Source organism: Eurypyga helias, unplaced genomic scaffold (genome assembly GCF_000690775.1).
Source record: "Eurypyga helias isolate BGI_N326 unplaced genomic scaffold, ASM69077v1 scaffold5196, whole genome shotgun sequence".
In the NCBI taxonomy this organism is placed as follows: Eukaryota; Metazoa; Chordata; class Aves; order Eurypygiformes; family Eurypygidae; genus Eurypyga; species Eurypyga helias.
In genome coordinates this window covers 52,721-73,110 of record NW_010258414.1, presented here as the reverse complement: position 1 = coordinate 73,110, position 20,390 = coordinate 52,721, and the positions used below count along the sequence as shown (strand labels likewise).

General features: G+C 50.0%; 1 protein-coding gene across 1 annotated transcript; it reads left to right on the top strand.

The window, feature by feature from the left end:
- Positions 1 to 220: 220 nt before the first annotated feature.
- On the top strand, positions 221 to 19,829 carry COTL1 (coactosin-like F-actin binding protein 1; the record flags this gene model as incomplete). The annotated part of the gene is made up of 3 exons (XM_010154302.1): positions 221 to 303; positions 10,022 to 10,179; positions 19,526 to 19,829. Coding segments are annotated over 3 exons (352 nt in total), but the record flags the coding sequence as incomplete, so codon positions are not given.
- Positions 19,830 to 20,390: the final 561 nt, after the last annotated feature.

The window sequence follows — 20,390 nt, the reverse complement described above, 5'->3', positions numbered from 1 at the left end:
GTACGTGCCCCCCGGCACCCCCCGGACCCGCGCCGGTGCCCTGCCATCGCGCTTCCCCTCTCCCCCCTCTTCCCCCTTCCCAAAGGATGCTTTTCCCAGTATGTTCTTCCCCATCTCCTCTTTTCCCTGCCTAAAGGCTGATGTGTTACGCGCCTTCCCTTTCCCCCCTCCCCAAAGGGTGACTTCTCAGTGTGTTTTTCCCCTTCTTTTCTCCCCAAAGGGTGACTTTTAAATACAACGGCTCTACCATCGTCCCTGGGGACCAAGGGGTAGACTACGAAGCCTTCAAAAGGAAGTGCACAGGTAAGCGCCGTCTCGGTTGCTTTGGCACCTGACCCCCCTCCTTGCTAGGAGAGGATGGGAGAAAACTTGGGGAAGCTGGAATTGGTGCTGCCGCTTCCCCAGCTCTGCCCTGTCCTGCGAGATCGGTTTTCCAGCCGCCACGGAGCGCAACTCACCGAGTCCATAGTCCAGCCAGTCCTTTGTCTCGCCCTTCGACTCTAGGTTCCTGGGGCTTTTGTCCCCCCCTTCACCCCATTTTTCATTGCTTCTCGGTTATAAGCAAGGCAAGGCGCTCGACTTGCAACGGTTTCCTCGTTGCTGAAGAGCAAAAGAGGCTCCGTTTTTGTGGCTAAACCGATGGAGCCAAGGAGAGCGTTTCTGCAGTGAAACTCCGCTGTGAGCCGGACTCGCAACGCTGGAGTAGCTGCAGTTGGACGGCTGGCTCGGGTGCTTCAGGAGCGTGAAACCGCAGAGAGAGTGGTTATGTCGGGAAGATGAGCTGGAGTGACACCTCACCGCAAGCCATGGGGTGTGTGGCGGGGCACAACCCCAGCAGTTGCGGCTCTAGGTTTAAACGTGGCCGTTGGTGTTTAACTGTCGGGTGTAGGACGTGAACAGGAGAAACAAACCTGGGGAAAACAAAGAAATCAAGGAACATAGAACTTAATCCGATCTTAACTTTTGACGTGTTTTACAAACGTGGGCTTTGACTGCTCTCGGAATCCCTTCTGGGGGGATGGTACAGCTTTTCCTCCTATCCTGGCTGCTGTTTAACAGTGGCACCAAGTGACACGAGACATGAAGCGTCTGTAACTAACTCTGGACCGTACCAACACCGTCCTCGCTCACCCGGTTGCTCTGCAGTCCAGGAGCATGGCTGACCTGTGTCTGTGCGGCAAAGGATCCGTGTGCTGCGGGGTGTCTCCCTTCTCCGGGTGGGGCGAGTCCCGCAGGCGCTGTAGTCAGTCCCGCAGCGACTGAAACACCAGTGCCCGTCCACATTGGTCTGTCGAGTGCTGGGCTTGGCTGTATTTTACCGAGTCGGAGGGAAGGGCTTCCAGTAACTTAAATGGGGGCAGGACTGGACTGATGCTTACCAGTCAGTAAATATCGTAGGAGGGGAAGTAACCCCTAAATCAAGATGGTTTAGGCTGCTCTGCCCTGACATTTGCAGTGAGGTCTTGCTAGGATTAACACAGCGACTCGTTTCCAGCTGTTCTTGAGACCTTTGCAGGGAAAACTCTCAAAACCAAAAACGGATTTTTTAGAGCTGACACCCTGTACCACATGGGCGACACAAGGAAAAAGTAATTCCTGGTGTACGGGGAAACCCAGGGCTCAGCACTTGGGAGGTTCATGCCAACGTTATCTACAGGGTTGGTAGTTTTCTTGGGAGGTCAAGAGCTTCAGTATCTGAGTGCCATGTTCTCTGTCTCCTCTTGTGGCCAAGATAACTGAGCATCTCCAGACATCGGTGGCTTGCAGAGGAACCTTCCCCCTATGTTTTCTCTCCTCGCTTTTAGGGAGTCTCTCTCTTCTTTCGCCTGAACTGATTTTTAATGTTTTGGCTGGAGTGGCACCCTCTCAAGAGCAGTTCCTGTCTTCCCTTCTGTAGCAAAGGGAACACTGTGACCGAGTGGCTAAGCAGAGGGGCTTTGGCAGAGAGCAGTCACCGGCTGGGCTGGGTAGGATGTGTATAACCACTAATGGAGGCACATACTGCACTTTGGAACGTGGCCAGTTTTGTTTTCTTGCCATCGTTTGCATGTGCCAAACCCTTCTTTATAAACAGGGCATTCAAGCAGAGTTTAAGGAAACCTTGTTCTGTACCAGCAAAATGCCAAGCTGGCCCCAGTACTGAAGCATTTTGGCAGCAAGAAGGAAATTTTGCCTATTTTAGGCATAAGCACGGTAAGGGAAGTGTTAAAGGGCATCTGTGGGGTAGGCTGTGGCCTATTGTTAGCCTTTAATGTGGAGCTAAATCCCTTACAGCTACTCAACCGCTCCCTTTCCCTCTTTCTTCTCTCCCTCTTCCTTTCACGCACATGGCAGAGCCTGGGCAAGAGGTTATCCTCAAACCTACCTGTGGAGCAGGTTAAAGAAGTAGGCAAATTCCAGACCTGGTGCTTGGCTAAGTGCTGGAAAGGATCTTCTTCACCCAGGAATGACGGTGTGGTAGTTGGGGAAGCAAGAGGTGTGGGTTTTGGTGCCTCCATCTGCACAGCAGCCCTTCGCTTGGACCACCAGACGTAGTCAGAAAACAAGGCTTGTGCCAGCAGCAAAGTTAGAGTTTCCCTTCCCACCTGGAAGAAAGGTGCCAAATGTTACTATGAGGTAGAGCTGGTTAGAGTATTTCTGCTGAAACAAAGTCTGTAAAAATGAGTAGGGAGGGATGGGAAAAGCTGTGAAGTATTATTCCTTCCTGTTGCTACGTCTGTTCCCTCCTGGCCCATGCCCCGTGTCCTATGTTTTGCTGGAGGGGAGGAGAGCTACCATCAGTGCTAACAGCTGCAGAAAATGTGATTGAAAGAGTAAAAAAAAAAAAAAAGGCATAAAAATAAACTTCCTTCCTTGTTTTGAATTCCTGTTTTGTGAAAAACGCTGCCCTCGAAGCTGCAAAGTACTGCAGCTGCTCTGGTGGAAGCTGAGCGTCGTTTGGTGCTTGGAGAGAGCGGGAATGGAAAACCTCTGTGCGCAAAGTGTCACCGAGCCCCTCTGTCGGAGCTTGCTCTGTTCTGCCTTCTCCACCACCTATTTCGGCACCGTGCTGGGTGGCGACCGGCCGCATCCCCCGCGTTCCTGAACAACCGTTCTTAGAACAGCCCCTTCGGCACGCGGTACACGCTGCTTCCCCCCGGGGCATCAGCTTCCAGGGCAGGCGGTATCGGTGTGCGCCACTTCATGTGGCTCCAAGATCAAAAGGTCTTTTGTACCCGTTTGGGAGAGATTTGCCTGCGGTGGATATCCTGCCTTGCGTGACGCGGAGGTTAGGAAGGGCTGGGGGGGTTATGGTCGCAGGGTTGTATTTGTGCCTTTCCTTCCCCCCCTACACAACCCTTCTCGTGCAGAGCGTGGCTCAACCCATCACCCATCCTGCAAACCTCCTCGGGCAACGAGAGTGGTTGAGGACAAAGGCAAAAGCAAGAAACTAAAATCACTTCTTTTAATGGAAGTAGCAGTTTTTTAAAAAGGCCGTGTTAGACCCCAGCTGTGTGTGAACCACCAGCACAGCAGGAAGGTGCAGCAGAGAGACGCTGAGCTCCTGGGGCAGTGGGGCCTGGGCCAGGAGCTGCTGCTGCCTTGTGCGGGTTTCACTGCTCCCACTGCCCGACTCAGCTGTGCAGCACACACCCGACCTCCGGGTCACTTAGCTGGGGTGGGAGCTTTGTCATCCTGAAGCTTTGTGTACTAGCAGGAAGGTTGAAGGAACTGCATAATCAAACAATCATCCTTTTCCCATCCCACTGCTTGGGGACAGCAATTGCCACTCGTAAAGGAGGAAAACATGGTAAGAAAAGCTCCTTGGGTGCCCTTTTGTTCAGGGCCCCAGGATTATGCTGCAGACACAGCCTGAACCCTGGGCTTGCGCATCAGTGGCGGTCGTGCCGTGTCTGTCGAGGTCTGTGTCGGGCCACAGGACGACTCGCACGCTCTGGCTGGGGGCGGTAGGCACCGCTGGCATCTCAGGCACTGGTCTTCTCGGTGCTCAAAGCCCCAGATGTGTGAACAGCTCCAGCCTATCCCAAAGTGGAGTCGGGGAGGTTGGTTTAAAGCACTGGCACAATAAAGTCCTTATGTGATTAGGAGGTGGCCGCTGGTGGCACCTCCTCTTGCAGCCCTGCGTGATGACCTACGTGCGTGACTCTATCGGCCTTGGTCTGACCCAGAGAGTCTGGAGACCAAAGCTGAGGACACTAATTGTGTCAGGGTCATTGCACACCCGGAGCAGACACCCCCTGTGTTTTCTGGCTAAGGACTGTTTTGGTTGGGCCTAACCGCACCGATTAGTTCTGCATTAAACAAGGACTTAATTCAAGGCTTTTGATCCATTTTACTTCACAGTTCGAGGCCTTGCCTCTGCAGATGGCGTGGATCCAGGCGCAGCATTAATTTGGTGTTTAGTAGTACGTGCCATCAGTACACTTGTAAAAAAATCCACAGCTGAGCTGGCGAATTCGAAGCCAGAAACAGAGATAAGAGTTGAAGGTTATTGTACGGAAGGATATGAAGGCTCTTGGGTTTTTTCTGTTGTTGTTTTTAATTTCAGAGCCTCATAACTGGGCTGGTGATGCTGTTGCTGAGAACAGCAGAATGACATATGACTGAGATACTGAACTAAAAGCCCGGTGAAAAACATCCGCTTAAATTGTTGCGTGTCGGTAGCATGGGACAGCTTGCCTCGGTTTCCGTGTTACGAAGCAGCAGCATCGACTGTCTGTGGCTCACTTTAATTCTTTTAAAGTGAAAAATTCTGCCATTAAGTAGCGGAGAGGTCGGAAGACTCCGTTTCCCGCCCCCCCACGCCACATGTGAACAGTTGTTTTCCAATGCCTCTGGGACAAAAGAGATAACGAGCCTTTTATTTGGAAAGCCCCAAATAATTGCAGTGACAGCATGAAATGGGATGGTTATTCATGTGTCTGGAAAGATCAGGCCAAAACCACACTGTGCATTCAGCGGGAGGAAGAGCTGCAGATCTTTGGTCTGAAATAAATACTCTATAAAATCATTTCTGGTTGACATAGACTGTTAGGGAGAAAATAGAGAGAGAATCAGCTCCTAAGACGAGTGGAGCTCTTTGGGGCGTCTGACCGCTGTCCTATAAAGCCTGGCCTGCATTTCAACCTCAGGAGCTGAGAGCTGAGAGGTCACCTGGTCGGCACCTTAGGTTGTAGGAAAGATCTGCAAAAATGCACGAGGACATATAATGAGATAGGTGCTTATCTGCATTTGGCTACATCTTAAGTTGCTAAAATGGGCTTGGTAAATCAGTCTCCTACTGCTTTTGTTTTTCTTCTTTAATGCTCCTCTTGCCTGCTTTCCCTTCAGACCTATTTAAAGGAAGACCTGGGGACATGGGTGGCTTATGGGAATTTCACAGTGTCTGTGCAGCTCTCCCTGCCCCTGCGCCCTCCCTGCTTGCTGGGAAAGGCTGGGAGGGTCAGCAGTGGCATGTGTCTGATCTGGCTGCCAGCTGGAGCTGTGGACTGTCCCTTGCAATGGGCAGGAGGTTGTTGTAGGGAATACTCTCATTCGTTTTTGTGGGAGTAACTTCTCAGGTCGAGCTCTGCACTGAAATAGTAACCCTGCACTCAGTTCAGCTTTGTGATGCTTGATAAAAACGGCATGGCTGTGGGGCTGCGTTTGGCCATCCTGTGCTGGGCATAAGAGCAGGTGAAGAAGAGCATTATGGCTTTTGCATATCCTTCGTTTGGGGGCCTGCCCAGCCCTTACTTCTGGCTGAGGCAACCCTTCCTTCTTCAGGGAAGGAGAACAAAGATTGGCTGGATCCTGCTGCCCTCCGTGTATACCTCCGTCAGGAGCGCTGTCACTGGGGCACCAGCAGCTCGTTCTGGTGAAACGCTGCCGCTGGCTTCGCCGGACCAGAAGCCAGCACGGGGTCACCCCCCCGGCACTTGTGTCCCGAGTACCCTGCGCTGGGGTCAGCAGGTCACAGGGAGAAGGGTGGGTGCCCCAGGTGCAGCAGGCCCTGTGGTCGCGGTCCCGAGGTCAGACATTCTGGATTTGTCGTAGGTGACTGAATGAACGTGGCTGCCTGGCGTGAGGCAGCATCACACCAGAGATCTGTGGGCTTAGTAAGGGGTCACGGGGGAAAAACCAGCGTAGGAAGGGGTAGGGACAGCTTTCTGTCTGCACTTCTAGCCCTGCGGCTACAGGGGTGGCTCAAGAGGTGGAAAAATGACAAATTAATCAAAAATTAATCCAGTTGAAACAAATAAACTAAAACCTGCTGAAACCTGCCGTATGCCATCAGGAGTTCACCGCTGGACAGAACGCTGAGGCAGATCTTGCCATCTGCATGTGACCTTGGCTGAGCGGGCGGGTGATGCTGGGAGCGGGGGCCTTATCCTGGCTTGGCTCGGGCTTGGCCGTTCGGATCCGTAAGACTCGGAACCAGGAAGCTTTTGGCAGGGTGTTTCTTTCCCGCAGCTATTCTCTTTTGCTGACGAGTCGGTGCGTTTTGACCTAACGTGGAATTTGTTAGTACAGCTGAACCAAAGGGTTTGGGGGGATGAAAAAGAGGAGAACACCATCAAGGGAATCTCCGCAGCCTGGCATCCAGCTTTGTTGACAGCCAAGGGCAGCTCAATCCGTACATCTGGAAAATCCTGCCTACTGATAAGGAAGGGGTTTGGAGACCAAAACTAAGGGATGCTCATTCGGGCATTCACTGTACCTCTCACGGTTTGCGTAGCCCTCTTGTCACGCTGCACTACCGTAAAGGAGTAATGGTTGTAGTAGGAATTAACGTTGTTCATTTCTGCTGTTTGTAACTTGCGAGAACTTCTCAAATGCAGCTGCTATTTCCATCCTACCCACCTCTGTTATTTGCTTCCTTCTGCCCTGAAATTCATGGCTTAGTGACCAGGAAGGCCGTTGTGTGGAGCTAGGCAGGATTTCCTCTTTCAGAGGAAATCTACTGTCTCTCTCTGATTTGTTACACTCCTCCACACACCCAGCAAATTCCTAAAGCACTGTCAGTGGGTTTGCGTGAAAAGGGGGTGTGTGGGGGTAGTGAATATTAATGCCTTGAGACTCGTAGGGGGTTGGCTCTGATGGCACTGATGGCTTCCAGCGAGGTGACCTGGCAGGGTAGAACTGAAGAACTGTGAAACAGGAAATCTGGGAATGTGCCTTTTGAGCCCGTTATCAGTCGGAACATGCTTCAGACTCCTTGTGAAACTCAACCACTTCCGCTCAGGGATTTTGCCCTGCAATTATAGGGGCTCCTACCCCGGCTGAACGAGTGCTAAAAAGCTCCACATCTGTCCCTGTTGCCCTTTTGGGAAAAGAGCCATGCTAATTGCTAAGGGCTCCGATTCATATTCCCCTTGGCTTTGTCTGCAGCTGCTGAAAGGTTCCTCGGCTGCAGCTCACAGACCGGCACATCAAGTGAGAGCATCACGTACCGGTAGCTCACGTTAGATCCACTGGGCTGAAAACTGTGGCAGCTGAAGAGCCCGTTGTGCTTACTGTGGGGATACAGCCTCCGTGGGGAGAGGGGAGGAGACAGCACGCAGCTCGGGTGTGACCTTTCAAGCCCCCACACAAAAACCGGCCCCAGGTAAACGCTGCCCGAGAGGGTGACTCAGAGCCCCACATCTAACCTCAGTTGCTCATTAAACTTTTAACGTGATGAGGTAAGAGTTGCTCATAGTCACTGAGCAGCAGGTGATCTCACAGATGAAAGCCCGTTGGAATGGCCGGGGTTGGCTCTCGTTGGACCGGGGATGGAGCTGCTTTCAGACAGGACGGGGCAGCGCTCTTCTGCCGAGCAGCAAGTCCCAGTGATCTGTGGGCTCATGTCAAATTAAATTGCATGCTGGCAAATTCCTGCAACTTCCTTTCTCAGTTGCTAGGAAAAAGCACTGCTTTTCCACGTAGCTGTATTTTTGCATTATCTTTATTATAAAGGGGCATATTCCCCAGCAGTCTTCAGGACCTGCACCAGCCTTCGGTGAAGGGGCAGGGAGGAGAATCCTACATATTCAGGGTGGAAAGTGATGGGAAGTCCAAGGGAAGGGCTGTGACACGGTTACAGTGTAGTAAGGGACAGGACTTGGTGACATTAAAGTGCCTTCCAGCACTGTTCCCATAGGAACCACAGTACAATTCTTAGCAGAGCCTGGCCTCCTTTGCTGTCAGATCTGGGAAAGCAAGGTTTTTTCATAGAACTGTTAATAGTAACGTTAGGGGATTTACTGTCTCTCTTCACCTTGGGTATTTCCTGGCTGTCGGTTCATTTATGGTTCTAATCAATCTTGGGAAGAGGATTTACTGTCAGAAACAGGAGTCCCTCTGGGCGTTTCTTGTACTTGCCAGTAATAGGGTATGTGAGAGGGGAGTTTTGTTTGCCTGCACTGTTGATAGACGACTCTAATTCTCCTTCCAAAGATCCATCTGGATTTTTCCTTTGAATAAGACCTCTCTTTGCTTCAATTTTGAAATCTTCAGAGGAGTTGGTTGTAAACACTGCACTGGCTGACACTCCCACCCATACATTTTCCAGGTTTCCCCAGTAGTTTTCTGTCAGCTACAGACGGGTACAGAGAGAACAAAACAGGGAGAGCACAGGTGGATTTTTTTCAGGCTTAAAGACGTCTTATCTTTGATCGAGTAGAAGTTGTCTGTACTCACACTTGGGCAAAACCAGGTGTTAAAGAAGCTCTGTCAGCTTTCAGAGAAAATCCCACTTTTTGGTTTTTTTGCATCGATTTCTAGCAGCTTCTTTTCTGGGGATGAGCAATTTAGAGCTGCTTCTCCCCAATCCCCGGAGCTCCTGGGGCTGTCCTGACCGTTGGCGGAGCGTGCTGTAACAGATCCAAGGATGGGGATGTTGGCAAACATTACTGCACCTGGGCCTGCATTTCCACCTACAGCCGTCAAGACAGCAAATAACCATAAAGCATGCTGAACTGGTCACAGCAAGCGCAACCAGGATTAACACGATTCTTTCCAAACAGCAAGTTTGTTCTTCTGTTTTGAGTCATAGCATTTCATTTAAAAGCTCCTGAGTGACCTGTAACAGATGAAGTGGCTATGGTTAGGTATATTCCGTGGTTGCACAACTGTCCATCTGCTCTGCTTTTCTGGACGATGCTGGTCGAAGGCTCCAGCATCACGCATGCCACGGAGGCTGAGGATGTGAGAGGATGGTATCACACGCTTTCGAAGTGCCTGTCATCACGAAGGCGTCCAACTGCCTCGGCTGATGAGTCACCCTGCACTGAAGGAACGAACGAGCTCTTGGAGACAAGGAGTTTACAAGGTTTTTACACATACGGCCAGACTACATAACTCTAGTCTGGCGTGATGTAGCAGAATCCAGCTGTGAAACGAAGGTCAGAACAGTTCTAAAATCCCAGGCCTTTCTCCACAGGGCTTCAGAAGGACTAGAAAAACACATCTGGGGAAGTAATTGCAGATTTTTCTTTTCCTTCTTCTTGTAAACTCGTTCTACACGGGAGCCAGAAATGTTGCTGAGGGGAAGGAGGGGAAAGGATCAGATTTGCACAATGGCCAGTTTCTGGGTATACGGTGTAAAATGTGACCCTAATCCTGCTATCCTGTGAGACAGAGATGCTGGGAAATCACTTTCTTCCCTTCTTGACCAGTGACCTGCAAATGAAGGATCTGGCTGGGCATGTGACTGGGGTTAGCTCTGTGCTCTCAAACTGCCTGTTGGACGTATTTTAGCCCTTTCCAAACTCCCTAGCAGCATGCTGATGCGGTGTGGGGTGGCTGGCACAGCCGTTTCCTCCCAGTAACTCGGAACACCCCAGGAAGAGGCAGACCTAGCACTGGCAAAGCCACCTTGCAAGCGAAGGACATAGGAGCAGAGGCCCTGTATTGCCCCGTTAATCCTGAACGATGGTATTGTAACACAGCACCAGTGCCTTGGCTTGGTCTTTGAGAACAATGGTCTCACCCCAGCAAATGGCAAGGCAGGGATGTTTCTGGTTTTAATCATTTCATCCTTTTTGCTTTGTCTCTCCAGATGATGTTCGATTGTTTGGCTTTGTCCGATTCACCACCGGTGATGCCATGAGCAAGCGAGTCAAGTTTGCCCTCATCACTTGGATTGGAGAGGACGTCAGTGGCCTGCAGAGAGCCAAAACTGGGACCGACAAGACTCTGGTCAAAGAAGTAGTACAGGTAACCTCTTCCCTCTGCTTCTCGCCGCCAATTCGCATCGCTGTTAGCTCTACAAACAGCAGCAGGAAGGGAGAGAGGGGGAAGGATTGGATCATCCCGCAACTTAGTAGTTAATCCGTTAAAAAGCAGGCAGTTTCCTACTGCCTGTCTTCCTACTAGGAAGACTTAACATCTGCCCTTTGAGCACTCAGGCATAAAGAAGCACCTTTGAGCTTAAGGCTGTCTTAACTATATCACGAGGAGGGAATATATGCATTCTCCTCCTTGTCACCATTAAGATGTTTCCCAACTTCCTTGATAAGGAAATAACATAATACTGAGTGGTAGGGAACAAGCAGTTTGAAGCTCAGCAGGTAAAATTAAACAGAAAACCCCACACCCTTGTTTACACTTCTCTTGAGGCCTTTTGTCTTTGCACAATGAATTTGTGGACCTAATGAACTAAAGTCTGAAGTCCCTATCAGTATCAATTAACTAGCAGGTCTTAATAGCTAACTAGGTTTGAATAGTCTCCTGTTTGGCGCTGGGCGTATCAGGGAAGAAGAGAAATGCGCTTAGCACACACCTTGGAAGGGCTTCACTTGAATTTGTCTGCCCCGAATGAGCTTATCATTTAACTCTCTCGGGGCCTCCCAGGGCGCTTGGAGCCGGGCTCGCTCTGTCGGGCTCCGAGCGCCGTCCAAGTGAGCGGAAACAAGAAACAGCTGGGAGAGAGGTGAACTGTGGAAGGCTGCAAAGAGTTGCTGCCGAAAAGCTGACTTTCATGGGGAAGATGCTAACGTTTAGCATGCTACTCTCTGAATAAGTCCTTAAAGCAAGATTAGCTCTTTCAACTAGACCTGCAGCCAGCTCTCCAACACCTGAGAAACGGTCTTTCTTAAGCCTGGGGAACAGGCTGACCACGGAAATAACCTCCCTCAGTGACGGTGTTCATGTAAAGACATCTCCCAGTAGGACAATAGGAAGGATGAGAATGATGCCCCCTCGATTCATTGGTAGTTTGTGTGGTACAGAAGATCAGATTTGGGTAAGAAGCACGAAGAATACAATAAATTCACATCCTTCCAGAAGATAAGCACCGGTGCTAAATGTTTCAATGTGACAACTGCACGGAGGGGGGTCCGTTCGGAAAAGAAACTTCCCTAATGACACCTGAGAGCTAGGAAAGCAAATCTCTGTTCCTGTGAAGCAGCTGAAACAATGTAACTGTAGCTGGAGATGAAATTACAGGGTACTAATGAGAGTGCTAATGAATGACTCATGGAAGAGTCACTAAGCCCAAGAGTTTTTTACAAAATATGTTTAGACCCTTTGTTCCTGTTGAGCTGAATAGCATTCCTGATGCTGCTCTAAGATCTGTCCCTCAGGTCTGTTACATATAATTTGCAATTTCACTTGTTTCATCCTCGATTAGAGGTCTGTATGAGTAGAGAATTGGGTGGAACATTAACCATTCTTGGCTGTTACTTAACAGCTTTCATGTCCCAATTTATCCGTACTACAGTATGGAAACAATACTGCTTGTGCTTAAGACACTTCTCCTGAGCAGCCACGTCTGTAACCCACTGCAGAGCATTTCAGAGTGGAATGTCAGTGGTGATCTCCTTTCCATAAGAAATTCTCTCGACACCTATTTTGAATAGTTCTGCGCGTGCAGAACTGAATCCTTCCGAGTGGAGTGTGATAAAAGCAGAACGATTTTCTTTTATGCACGCACCCTTGCAGATAATCTGTCAGAACAGAAGAGGACAAGAAAGTCCAGCTGAAATATAGTGTAAGGAGTTTATCCCAGAGCCATTTCACTCTTACTGGGTCTCTTGACCTTCAAGTACACTCCCAGTCACCCCACTGCTGCTGATTTTCAGAGTATTTGAGGTGCGGGTTACACATAGAAAAATGCAGTTGGTTGGTTGTTGCAATGACAAAGTACGAATCTGACTCAGTGTTGGTTCATCATTTGGAATAAGTAGCACCCTAAAGTGGGAATTTTTTTCTTTAGACACCCTGAAGAGAACCTTTAGCGGTGTGCGTGGCCCCTAGGTGCACTTGAGGTGCGGGTTACACATAGAAAAATGCAGTTGGTTGGTTGTTGCAATGACAAAGTACGAATCTGACTCAGTGTTGGTTCATCATTTGGAATAAGTAGCACCTTAAAGTGGGAATTTTTTTCTTTAGACACCCTGAAGAGAACCTAGGCTGTGGATGCAGTTTGCCTCTCTGCGGCTTTAGTGGTGTGCGTGGCCCATAGGTGCACGTAACGGCTCTCCTTCCGAGGAAGCGTGGGCTGAGGAGGCTCTTGGTACAGCAGCTGGCAGCTCTGGTACTTGAATGCCACCTGGCAAGCACACTCCACCAGGCTGCATCCATGGAAGAGGCTGTTCACACATGGTGGTTATTAACGGTCTCCTATAAGGGCCTGCCCTACGGAAAATGCAAGGGATATCAACTGTTGAAGAGTGGATTATGGGCTTGTGAACAAAAGGATGAAATACCGTCAAGCGAGGAGTGGAGCAGGGGTGCTCTCCCTTGGAAGAGGGAGCAGGTGCTGTGGAATCTGCAGAGGTGGCTTGGGAAGCAACACTGATAGTCAGGGGAGAAGGTTGCCAGAAAACCTCTCAGGAAGAAAGGACAATGAGTTTTTAGCTGTAATAACTGTAAAATTACAGGGATGGATCTCATCTGGAGCAAACAGCCATAGTTCTGATCTGTGCTAGCTGAGAATCAGGTCTTCTTGCTTATTTGAGACTATCCTTGTTGCCTCTTTCCTGTTGTTGGAAAAGGGTTTTGCATTTATTGTATCTATTCTGGATTGTAGAAAAATGCATTTTGCATTTAAGGAGCATTCAGTAGCTTTTTTTCACAGCCATTTATTTTCGATCCTTCCCCCTTTACGTCAGCTGGAAATCCTGGACCAAGCCTGTGACCTGGTCCAGGCTCTCAGCTTGTACTCGTAGATGCCTCGCTAGAACATCCCTCTGCTGCAGCTCCAGCTGCAGCTCAGCTCAGAAGGAAGGCCAGGATGGGGAACAAATATTTATCTGGGTCTTCTTAAGAGTGTAGTTAAGCACTGATGTGTGGGGACTTTCCTCTGCAAACGGAGACATGGAGTAAGGTGATGCAGGATCCCATCTTTTCCCCACTGAGCTTCTGCCGAGGCCAAGGACAGACCTAGGGGTGGGGGGGAGCAGCACACAACGTCCCGTGCCTTGCAGACTATTGCTTAAGATGTTTGGGAGTTCATTTTGGGGGTATAGTCTAAACCTGGATCTGGAGTGATCTAAACTTACTGCTGGGAACTGCGTGAACCAGTAAACCAGGATGACTTTACGAGGCTGCGTCTGTTTTGTCATCAGCATCTTCCCTTGGTGAACTGGCAGATGCCCGTAGGGCAGAAGACCCCACAGCACGTGTGTCCCCTGCACGGCTGCAGCTTGGTCACCATGTGCCTCCCATGCCAGGGTTGTACCCAGCCCGTCGACACCAGCTGAACGGAAAGGCTTTGGGCATATCTTCTACTTAGCCAGCAGGAGAACATCCAAAGCTGGATTTAAACTCGTGGTTTATGTCCCTGGCAGTAGGGATGGTTCTGCCTTTTACCTCCTTCATGTGCGCAAGCTCGGGCTCATTCAGCCTTGGTACAGACCCATCCAGGAGACTCTCTGTGCGCTGAGAGCTGTTGTTTTGACACCGTTTATTCCGGGAGCCCAGGAGAAACAAACAGGTCAGTCAGCTTAAGCCCAGAAATCAAGGCTTGTCCTGGCAAGGACTGGCTGCCAGCCTGAGGCTCCGTTCAGCCATAAAAATTCCTGCAAGATGAAACCTGGGACCTGTGGGTTTTAAGTACAGGAGCGTCAGGCCTTGCCGTGAACGGCCCGTTCGCTCTGAGGAGATACACAGGGATGATGTGGTGGTGCTTTTCTTCCCGTAGGGACAAGCCCAGGCACAACGGCTGTGGGGCTGGGAGTGGCAGCTGGTGAAGTGGCCCGGTTCTGGTGGCGATGCCAAAGAACTGAAAACAGGACTTGGTTGCCCTTAGTGTTGCTTGTCTCTGTGAACTCGCTGCCCTTCATGACTGCGCTTCCTACCAGGAGATTTTAACCCTTCATTAGGCAGCGTGGAGGTCTCTTTCCTGACGGGTCTAAATTCCTCAGAAGGGCTGTCTCAGCAAAGGGACTGCCCAACCTTTGCCAGTTTGTCTTATTTTCCATGAATTTTGACTCTTCTGTGTTTTCTTCAGCACTCCTGCCCCCACAAAGTCATGTGCTCCATTATTTGCCTAAATCATATGCAGGGTAAGACAGCTCTGTTTCTGTGAGCAAATATTCATGGCATTTTATTCATTATTATTTTTGGGGAGGAATTTGCCTGATGTCAGCAGGTTTACAGAGCTTCTGCATTGGAGCTCACGGCCAGATCTCTTTGTTCACCTTCCTCCTGTCCCCTGGATTCCTCGCTGCCTTGGTGCTGGTACCTCATGAGGGAGGACCCATTTTGGGGTTAGTCTCTGGCCTGGGGACAGATACAGCACATGTAACTCCACGTATGTGCATTAGGTTTCTCACCTTAGTACAGTGGCCTGAACAGCAGATGGTTTGATTGCTAGAGGCCGTTAGAAAATCAAACTCTTACGGTAATGGCTGTGTCACTGTGGCTTCGAGACTTTCAGGAGGGTGAGATCCTGCTGAGAAGGCAAACGGAAGTGTTCTTTTGGGCTGTTTTTCCTATTCTGGTTTACTGGAATGACCATCCCAAATGGATATGGATTCACAAGAACTAACTTTGTAAGTAACATCCTCAGGCCAGAATAAGCAGCTTCTCATCACCCCACATCTGACACGCAGCCCTGTGACTTTTCCAGTGGGATGCAGCACAGACAGACTTTGCAGATCAGCTGAAATGTAGTTCCCATTGCTGAGAGCTGTGTTTGCCAGAGGCTTAGGCTGGCTTCTCCAGTGGCTGGAACTGGTCCATGTTAAAACTGGCAAAGAGTAAATGTGAAGAGAGGGTTGTTGCTGGGAGCTTGGACTCTGGCAGCTGGATTGGTGTAGCCTGCCAGTAGAGAGGAGGGCAGTGGCACGGCTATAGGTGCTGTCGCTTTAGAGCTGTCCTTGTACTCACCGAAGCCCTGCTAAAACATCCCTTTGCTGCAGCCACAGGACACACCCTTTCTGCCCCATCACTCCAGGCCTAGGACTCATGCCATGCTGGAAAAGAGACATGGGAGATGTCCTCTCCGCTGTCCTGCATCTGCACTGAAGACGGCATGAGGAGTGGGCAGGAGCGGTGACGTTAAGCACAGCGGAACGGAGCATTTCTAACATCAGTGGAGGCTGCTGCGAACCCCAGCATAAATAAAACCAGCAAGCAGCTGCTCAGCTACCTGGCACCATCCCTAGCTGCTAACCCCAAGTGTCTGTAGACGATACAAGGATTTTCCTCCTGGCCTCAGGCCTACCCATGCTGGGATTTATAAGGGCCTCTGCAGAGCTTTTTGGTACCATATCTGCACCAGACAGATTTTCCCTTGGCCAGCTTAGGGAGGTTTTATGGCCCCATATGTTAAACATCCAGGGCCTGGAATAGGAAGAAAATCTACTCCACCCTTTTTTGCCGTCCAAAAGTTGTCTGGAAGAGAAAGGCTGGACTGAGCTCGCTGTACAAGTGTCATGCTTCCCAGGCAGAGATGCAGGCTCATGTGTTGCGACCTGACCTGAGTGGCTGGAGCCCTTTCTCTCTGCAGTGTCGCACGGAGGCAGACATGGGGGATTGGATTGCAAAAACCCTCTGCTACTCCACAAAGTGGAGCACATGTGGCAGGTGTATTGAAGAAGCATGAGTAAGCCTTGCTTTTTATGTTGTGTTCAGTGATTTGAGAGGCAAAGCAAAGAGACTGTGGTCGCTGTTGTGTCGTGAGAGTGATAAATGGTATCATTGTTTTTGTTATCTGTAGGATGCTGGTGACTCTGGGGTGAATACAAAGGCTGGAATTCACTCACAGGGCTTGCCGTGGTTGTAAAAAGCTTGGAGATAGGGGGAGGAGAAGAGAAAAGGAAGTGGAGAACGTAAAATGAAGATGCACATCAGCAAAGTGAAGGCCCAGAGTTATGCTCTGTGCCTCAGGGGGCTGTAACTGTTCTGCAATCCTTTGGAAGGACATTAGATAATGGTATGTGTAAGAGAAGAGAAAGCAGGGACTTCTCCCACCCAGGCCCTTAGGAAATCTGGTGGCAGAACAGAAATGTGACTGAAGTCGGGTGCCTGCTGGCATTGCTGTTAGCCAGCAATGGGATCTTTCCTGGTGCTTTGCGGAGCCGGTTTGCTGTGATCGGTTATTTATAATCGCGGATGACAGTCACGCCGAATCAGGCCCATTGCCTGCTCTAGCCAACATCAGAGCCCATTAAATCAGCTGGGAGTAGTTTGACATTCTGGCAGTTTCAGTGGGGACCAAAAAAGAGTGAACTCTGGGTAAGGTGGCCCTCGGCTGAAAAGTGCTGCTGTGGATCATTAGTGCCCAAGCTCCTGACCTGAGGGCCAGCTCCTATCTTCCTGCCCTCGTGGCACAAGAGGCAGTTTCAAGTGTCTCTAAAATACTTATATCCCTCCCTTCACCTTACGATTTGCACCCTGAACAAAAGCTCAACCCCGAATTGCGCAGAGAATTCAGAGTGACGAGGGAGGCTGTGGCTGGAGAAAGGTCAAGCAGGACATGGAGAAATCAGGAGTTCAGGCAGCAAACTCACCTGAAGCATCTTCTTCCCTCGAGGCCAGGCTCGATGAGACGTGGTAAGAGACAGTGTGAAGAACCAAAGAAGCCCCCGACAGCACCTGCCAGCAGAAAGGAATAAAGCAAAGCGTTATTAATAGCAGTGACCCAGATTGCACTCTGAGGGTACAAATCTGGCACAAGAGGTGGCCCAGGCAGCTAAGAGGATATTTAAGAGAGGCTGGGAACATAACCCACCTGGCCAACTGCTAGGGGCAGATTCTTCCAACCTCACGCCAGGTCTCGGTGGCACTGACACGACACCGTGGCTAGGACCCACAGCCCATCGCCCAGGAATCATCTGGGTAACTGGCTAGTTGAGCAGACATTTGAGTAATCATAATTACTTTGTGGTACTCAGAATTTAGTTCCCGTCTGTTCACGCATGAGTGCACCTGCAGTTTTAAATTCAGAATCAGCTGGATTCCGCAGACTGGGCATTGAAGGAAACCTTCCCTGCATTTATAAAATACGCACGTTTTTCATGGAATCCCTCTCAGAAACGATTTTACGGGCCTGCCCCAGTTCTCACTAAAGTCAAGGCACTGAAGTCCTGGATGATCTGTTTCCTGAGCTGAGGAAAACTTGTTAAACGTGTTAGAATGTAGAAAAGAAATTAAAAAGGCTCAGCTCAAAACGCATGGAGGTAGCACACCTCAGCGAGCATCAGATAGTTGAAAATCATTTGTTTGGTCTTGGCAAGAGCTGACCTTTGCAAAGATCTCACACAGGAGACCTGGAAGTAGGACACTTGGGAGCATGACCATGTCTGATATTTTGGGAGGTTTGGCTCTTCATTTCCCATCTCAAAAAAAAAGGACTTTTTCTCTAAACAAACGATTTTTTTCCCCTTTTCCCCTGAATTCTGCCAAGACATGGGTGAGCGCCTGTGCTGTCTGCCTGTCCTCACACCAGAAAAGCCAACCACTGACGTGTGGAGCAAAATGGGGCTGTGAAGCAGTCGTTATTTCTTAGGACTTTGCCGAGCTGCTGCTGAGGCAGAGCAGACAAGGCTGCTTGTAGCTGCTGTAAGCTTCCCCCCAGCCCAAGCAGTGGTGAGGATTCCCTGCAGTGTGAAACAGGATCAGCCACAGCCTGGGAGACGGGCGTGGGGGAGGGAGCTGGTTTGCTCTCCCATTTTTTCCACCCCATGAAAGAGCTGCTGATGCTCTTTCAGGCTGAATCCTTCTCCGCCCCCTCCTTTACCCGACTGATCCCAAACTGAGACCCTTGAGAAGCTGCCAAATAAAGAGCTCTCCCATGGCTTAGAGTCTGAACCCAATTAGAACCCGCCCCCCCTTCCACTGAGCTGCCGGTTGTGGCAGAGCTGGGGAGGCCTGGATGAGATGACTGCTTCCCTCTCAAAGCACGGCCTCATTCCCCAGGCAGCCTCCGTCACCTGTCGAGGCCGCGCTGCCCAGGGAGCCAGGCGCTGCCGCTTTCCCGAGGCACGGCAGCAGGGCTGCTGGGAGTTTAATTCACTGGTTTTGTGGTCAGTTTGCCCCTGGTGCTGCAGAGCGCAAGGGACGCTTGGGTTTTTCGTGCTAAAGCCTCTGTGGGTTGGGGGGAAGGGAAGGACACAGACAGGGTTTTCAGCTGTGGTTAGGAAGGGAAGGAAAACGCTAAAGCAAGATGCAAATGTGCATGTTTGCTGAAACGCCTGTGCACACACACGCGTGCCGCCCTTGCTGGGAGGCAGGAGGGACACCCCTCCAAAGGAACAAATCCCTGCCCGCAGTGACACTGCGCAACAACTGCCCCAAAGGCCCTGCGGGATCCCATTCACAGGGAGCTGTTCTGAGAAAGGTTTCTCCGTTGCAGCCTCGCGTCCCCGCGTGCTGCCTGGCTCCCCTGAGCGGCCAAGAGCACGCCAGCAGCTAGACAGCTGCCCTGCAGTGCACAAGCATGCTGATAAAGCCTGTCCTTAAAGGTCGCTTTGGATCATTAGACCACAGTGGAGCCTATTAACGGCCAAGCAGCCTGGCTGGTGCAGTAGCTCTGGTCTGGCCGTGGTGCGTATGAGAGCTGAGAGGAGGTGTCAGTACAACTACTGAAGTAGACTTACTTGCTCCGGGTATCATTGGCGTGTCGCTCGGTCGTTAATCCTCCCTCCCCTCAGCTGGTGGGTGCGGACTGTGGTGTCCTGGGGTGTAGCGCTGTTCTCCGCTTGCGAGAAGGGCGCCTAAGAAAGACCAGGGCACAGACAGGATTAGGGACTTGACAGAGATGGTGGTGAGGGTCTGTGGCACTTGGAAAGCCAACAATTTGGAGCTTTTCCGTTTTCATACTACTTAGGAAACTCGACCTAACCTCCCTGTGCATTTATCACTAGGAAGACTTGTTGTGTAGGGCAGGGTTGGGTCTTGCAGCTGGTGACTAGAAGTAGACATATAACATTTCTGTAGGTTAAGCTTTGGGTTTTGCCATCCCTAATCTTCTGTCTCATCCACAGCGCTCAATTATCACCCCTGCCACAGCGGGTAAGGGTATGCAGCTCTTACAGCCGTGGAAACGCCTCTTTATTCAGGGACTTGGATAAGTAGACCCTTTTCTAACAGGCTTTTTCTTTCTCCCTTGCAGAACTTTGCCAAAGAATTTGTGATCAGTGACCACAAAGAGCTGGATGAGGATTACATCAAGAACGAGCTGAAGAAAGCAGGGGGGGCTAATTACGACGCACAGACTGAGTAAGCGCATGAACCTCCTGACACCATCACCTGGATCTCAAAGGGAGGGGAAAGGCACAACCAACTAACACAACTGAGAGATGAGGCAACTGAAATCCCCAGCTTTCTGCCTCTCCACCTAAGAGCTCCCTTCCTTTGCATACAGCGGACTTTTATTTTCCATTCCATCTCATGAAACATCCCTCTCCGGGGTTCTGGGGTTTTCCCTCCCCCATTTTTTTACTCATAATTCCATATCCAATTTAGGCTTGGCTCTGCTTTGGTCCTCTCCAGCATTGTGTCCGTAGAGGCTTGCCATCGTGTCCTTCTTCATATGCGTGCGTGTCTGTTTTTTAATGGGGTTCAACCCGGTCTTTGAGGGGAGAAAGTTTTTGGGGAGTTCTGAACATTGATTATTTTGATTTTTTTTTTAATTTGTTCTCACTGATATTCTGAGGGGAGAAAGTTTTTGGGGAGTTCTGAACATTGATTATTTTGATTTTTTTTTTTAATTTGTTCTCACTCATATTCTTGGGAATAATATTTTTTTGCTGTTCTAGGCTCAGATCAATTTGAATTGAGATCACTCAAACCTTGATTAAATTCTCTAAGCTTAAATCTCCAGCTGAGATGTTATCTAACTGCTTAAAAAACAAAGCAAATAAACAAAAAAATTCTTCAACTCTTAATAAACGGGAATAAATTTGCCTTAAGCATTGCTTGACAGTTGCTATGCCATGTGCTGCATCTCTACCCCTCCCTCTTAAAACTAAGATCCA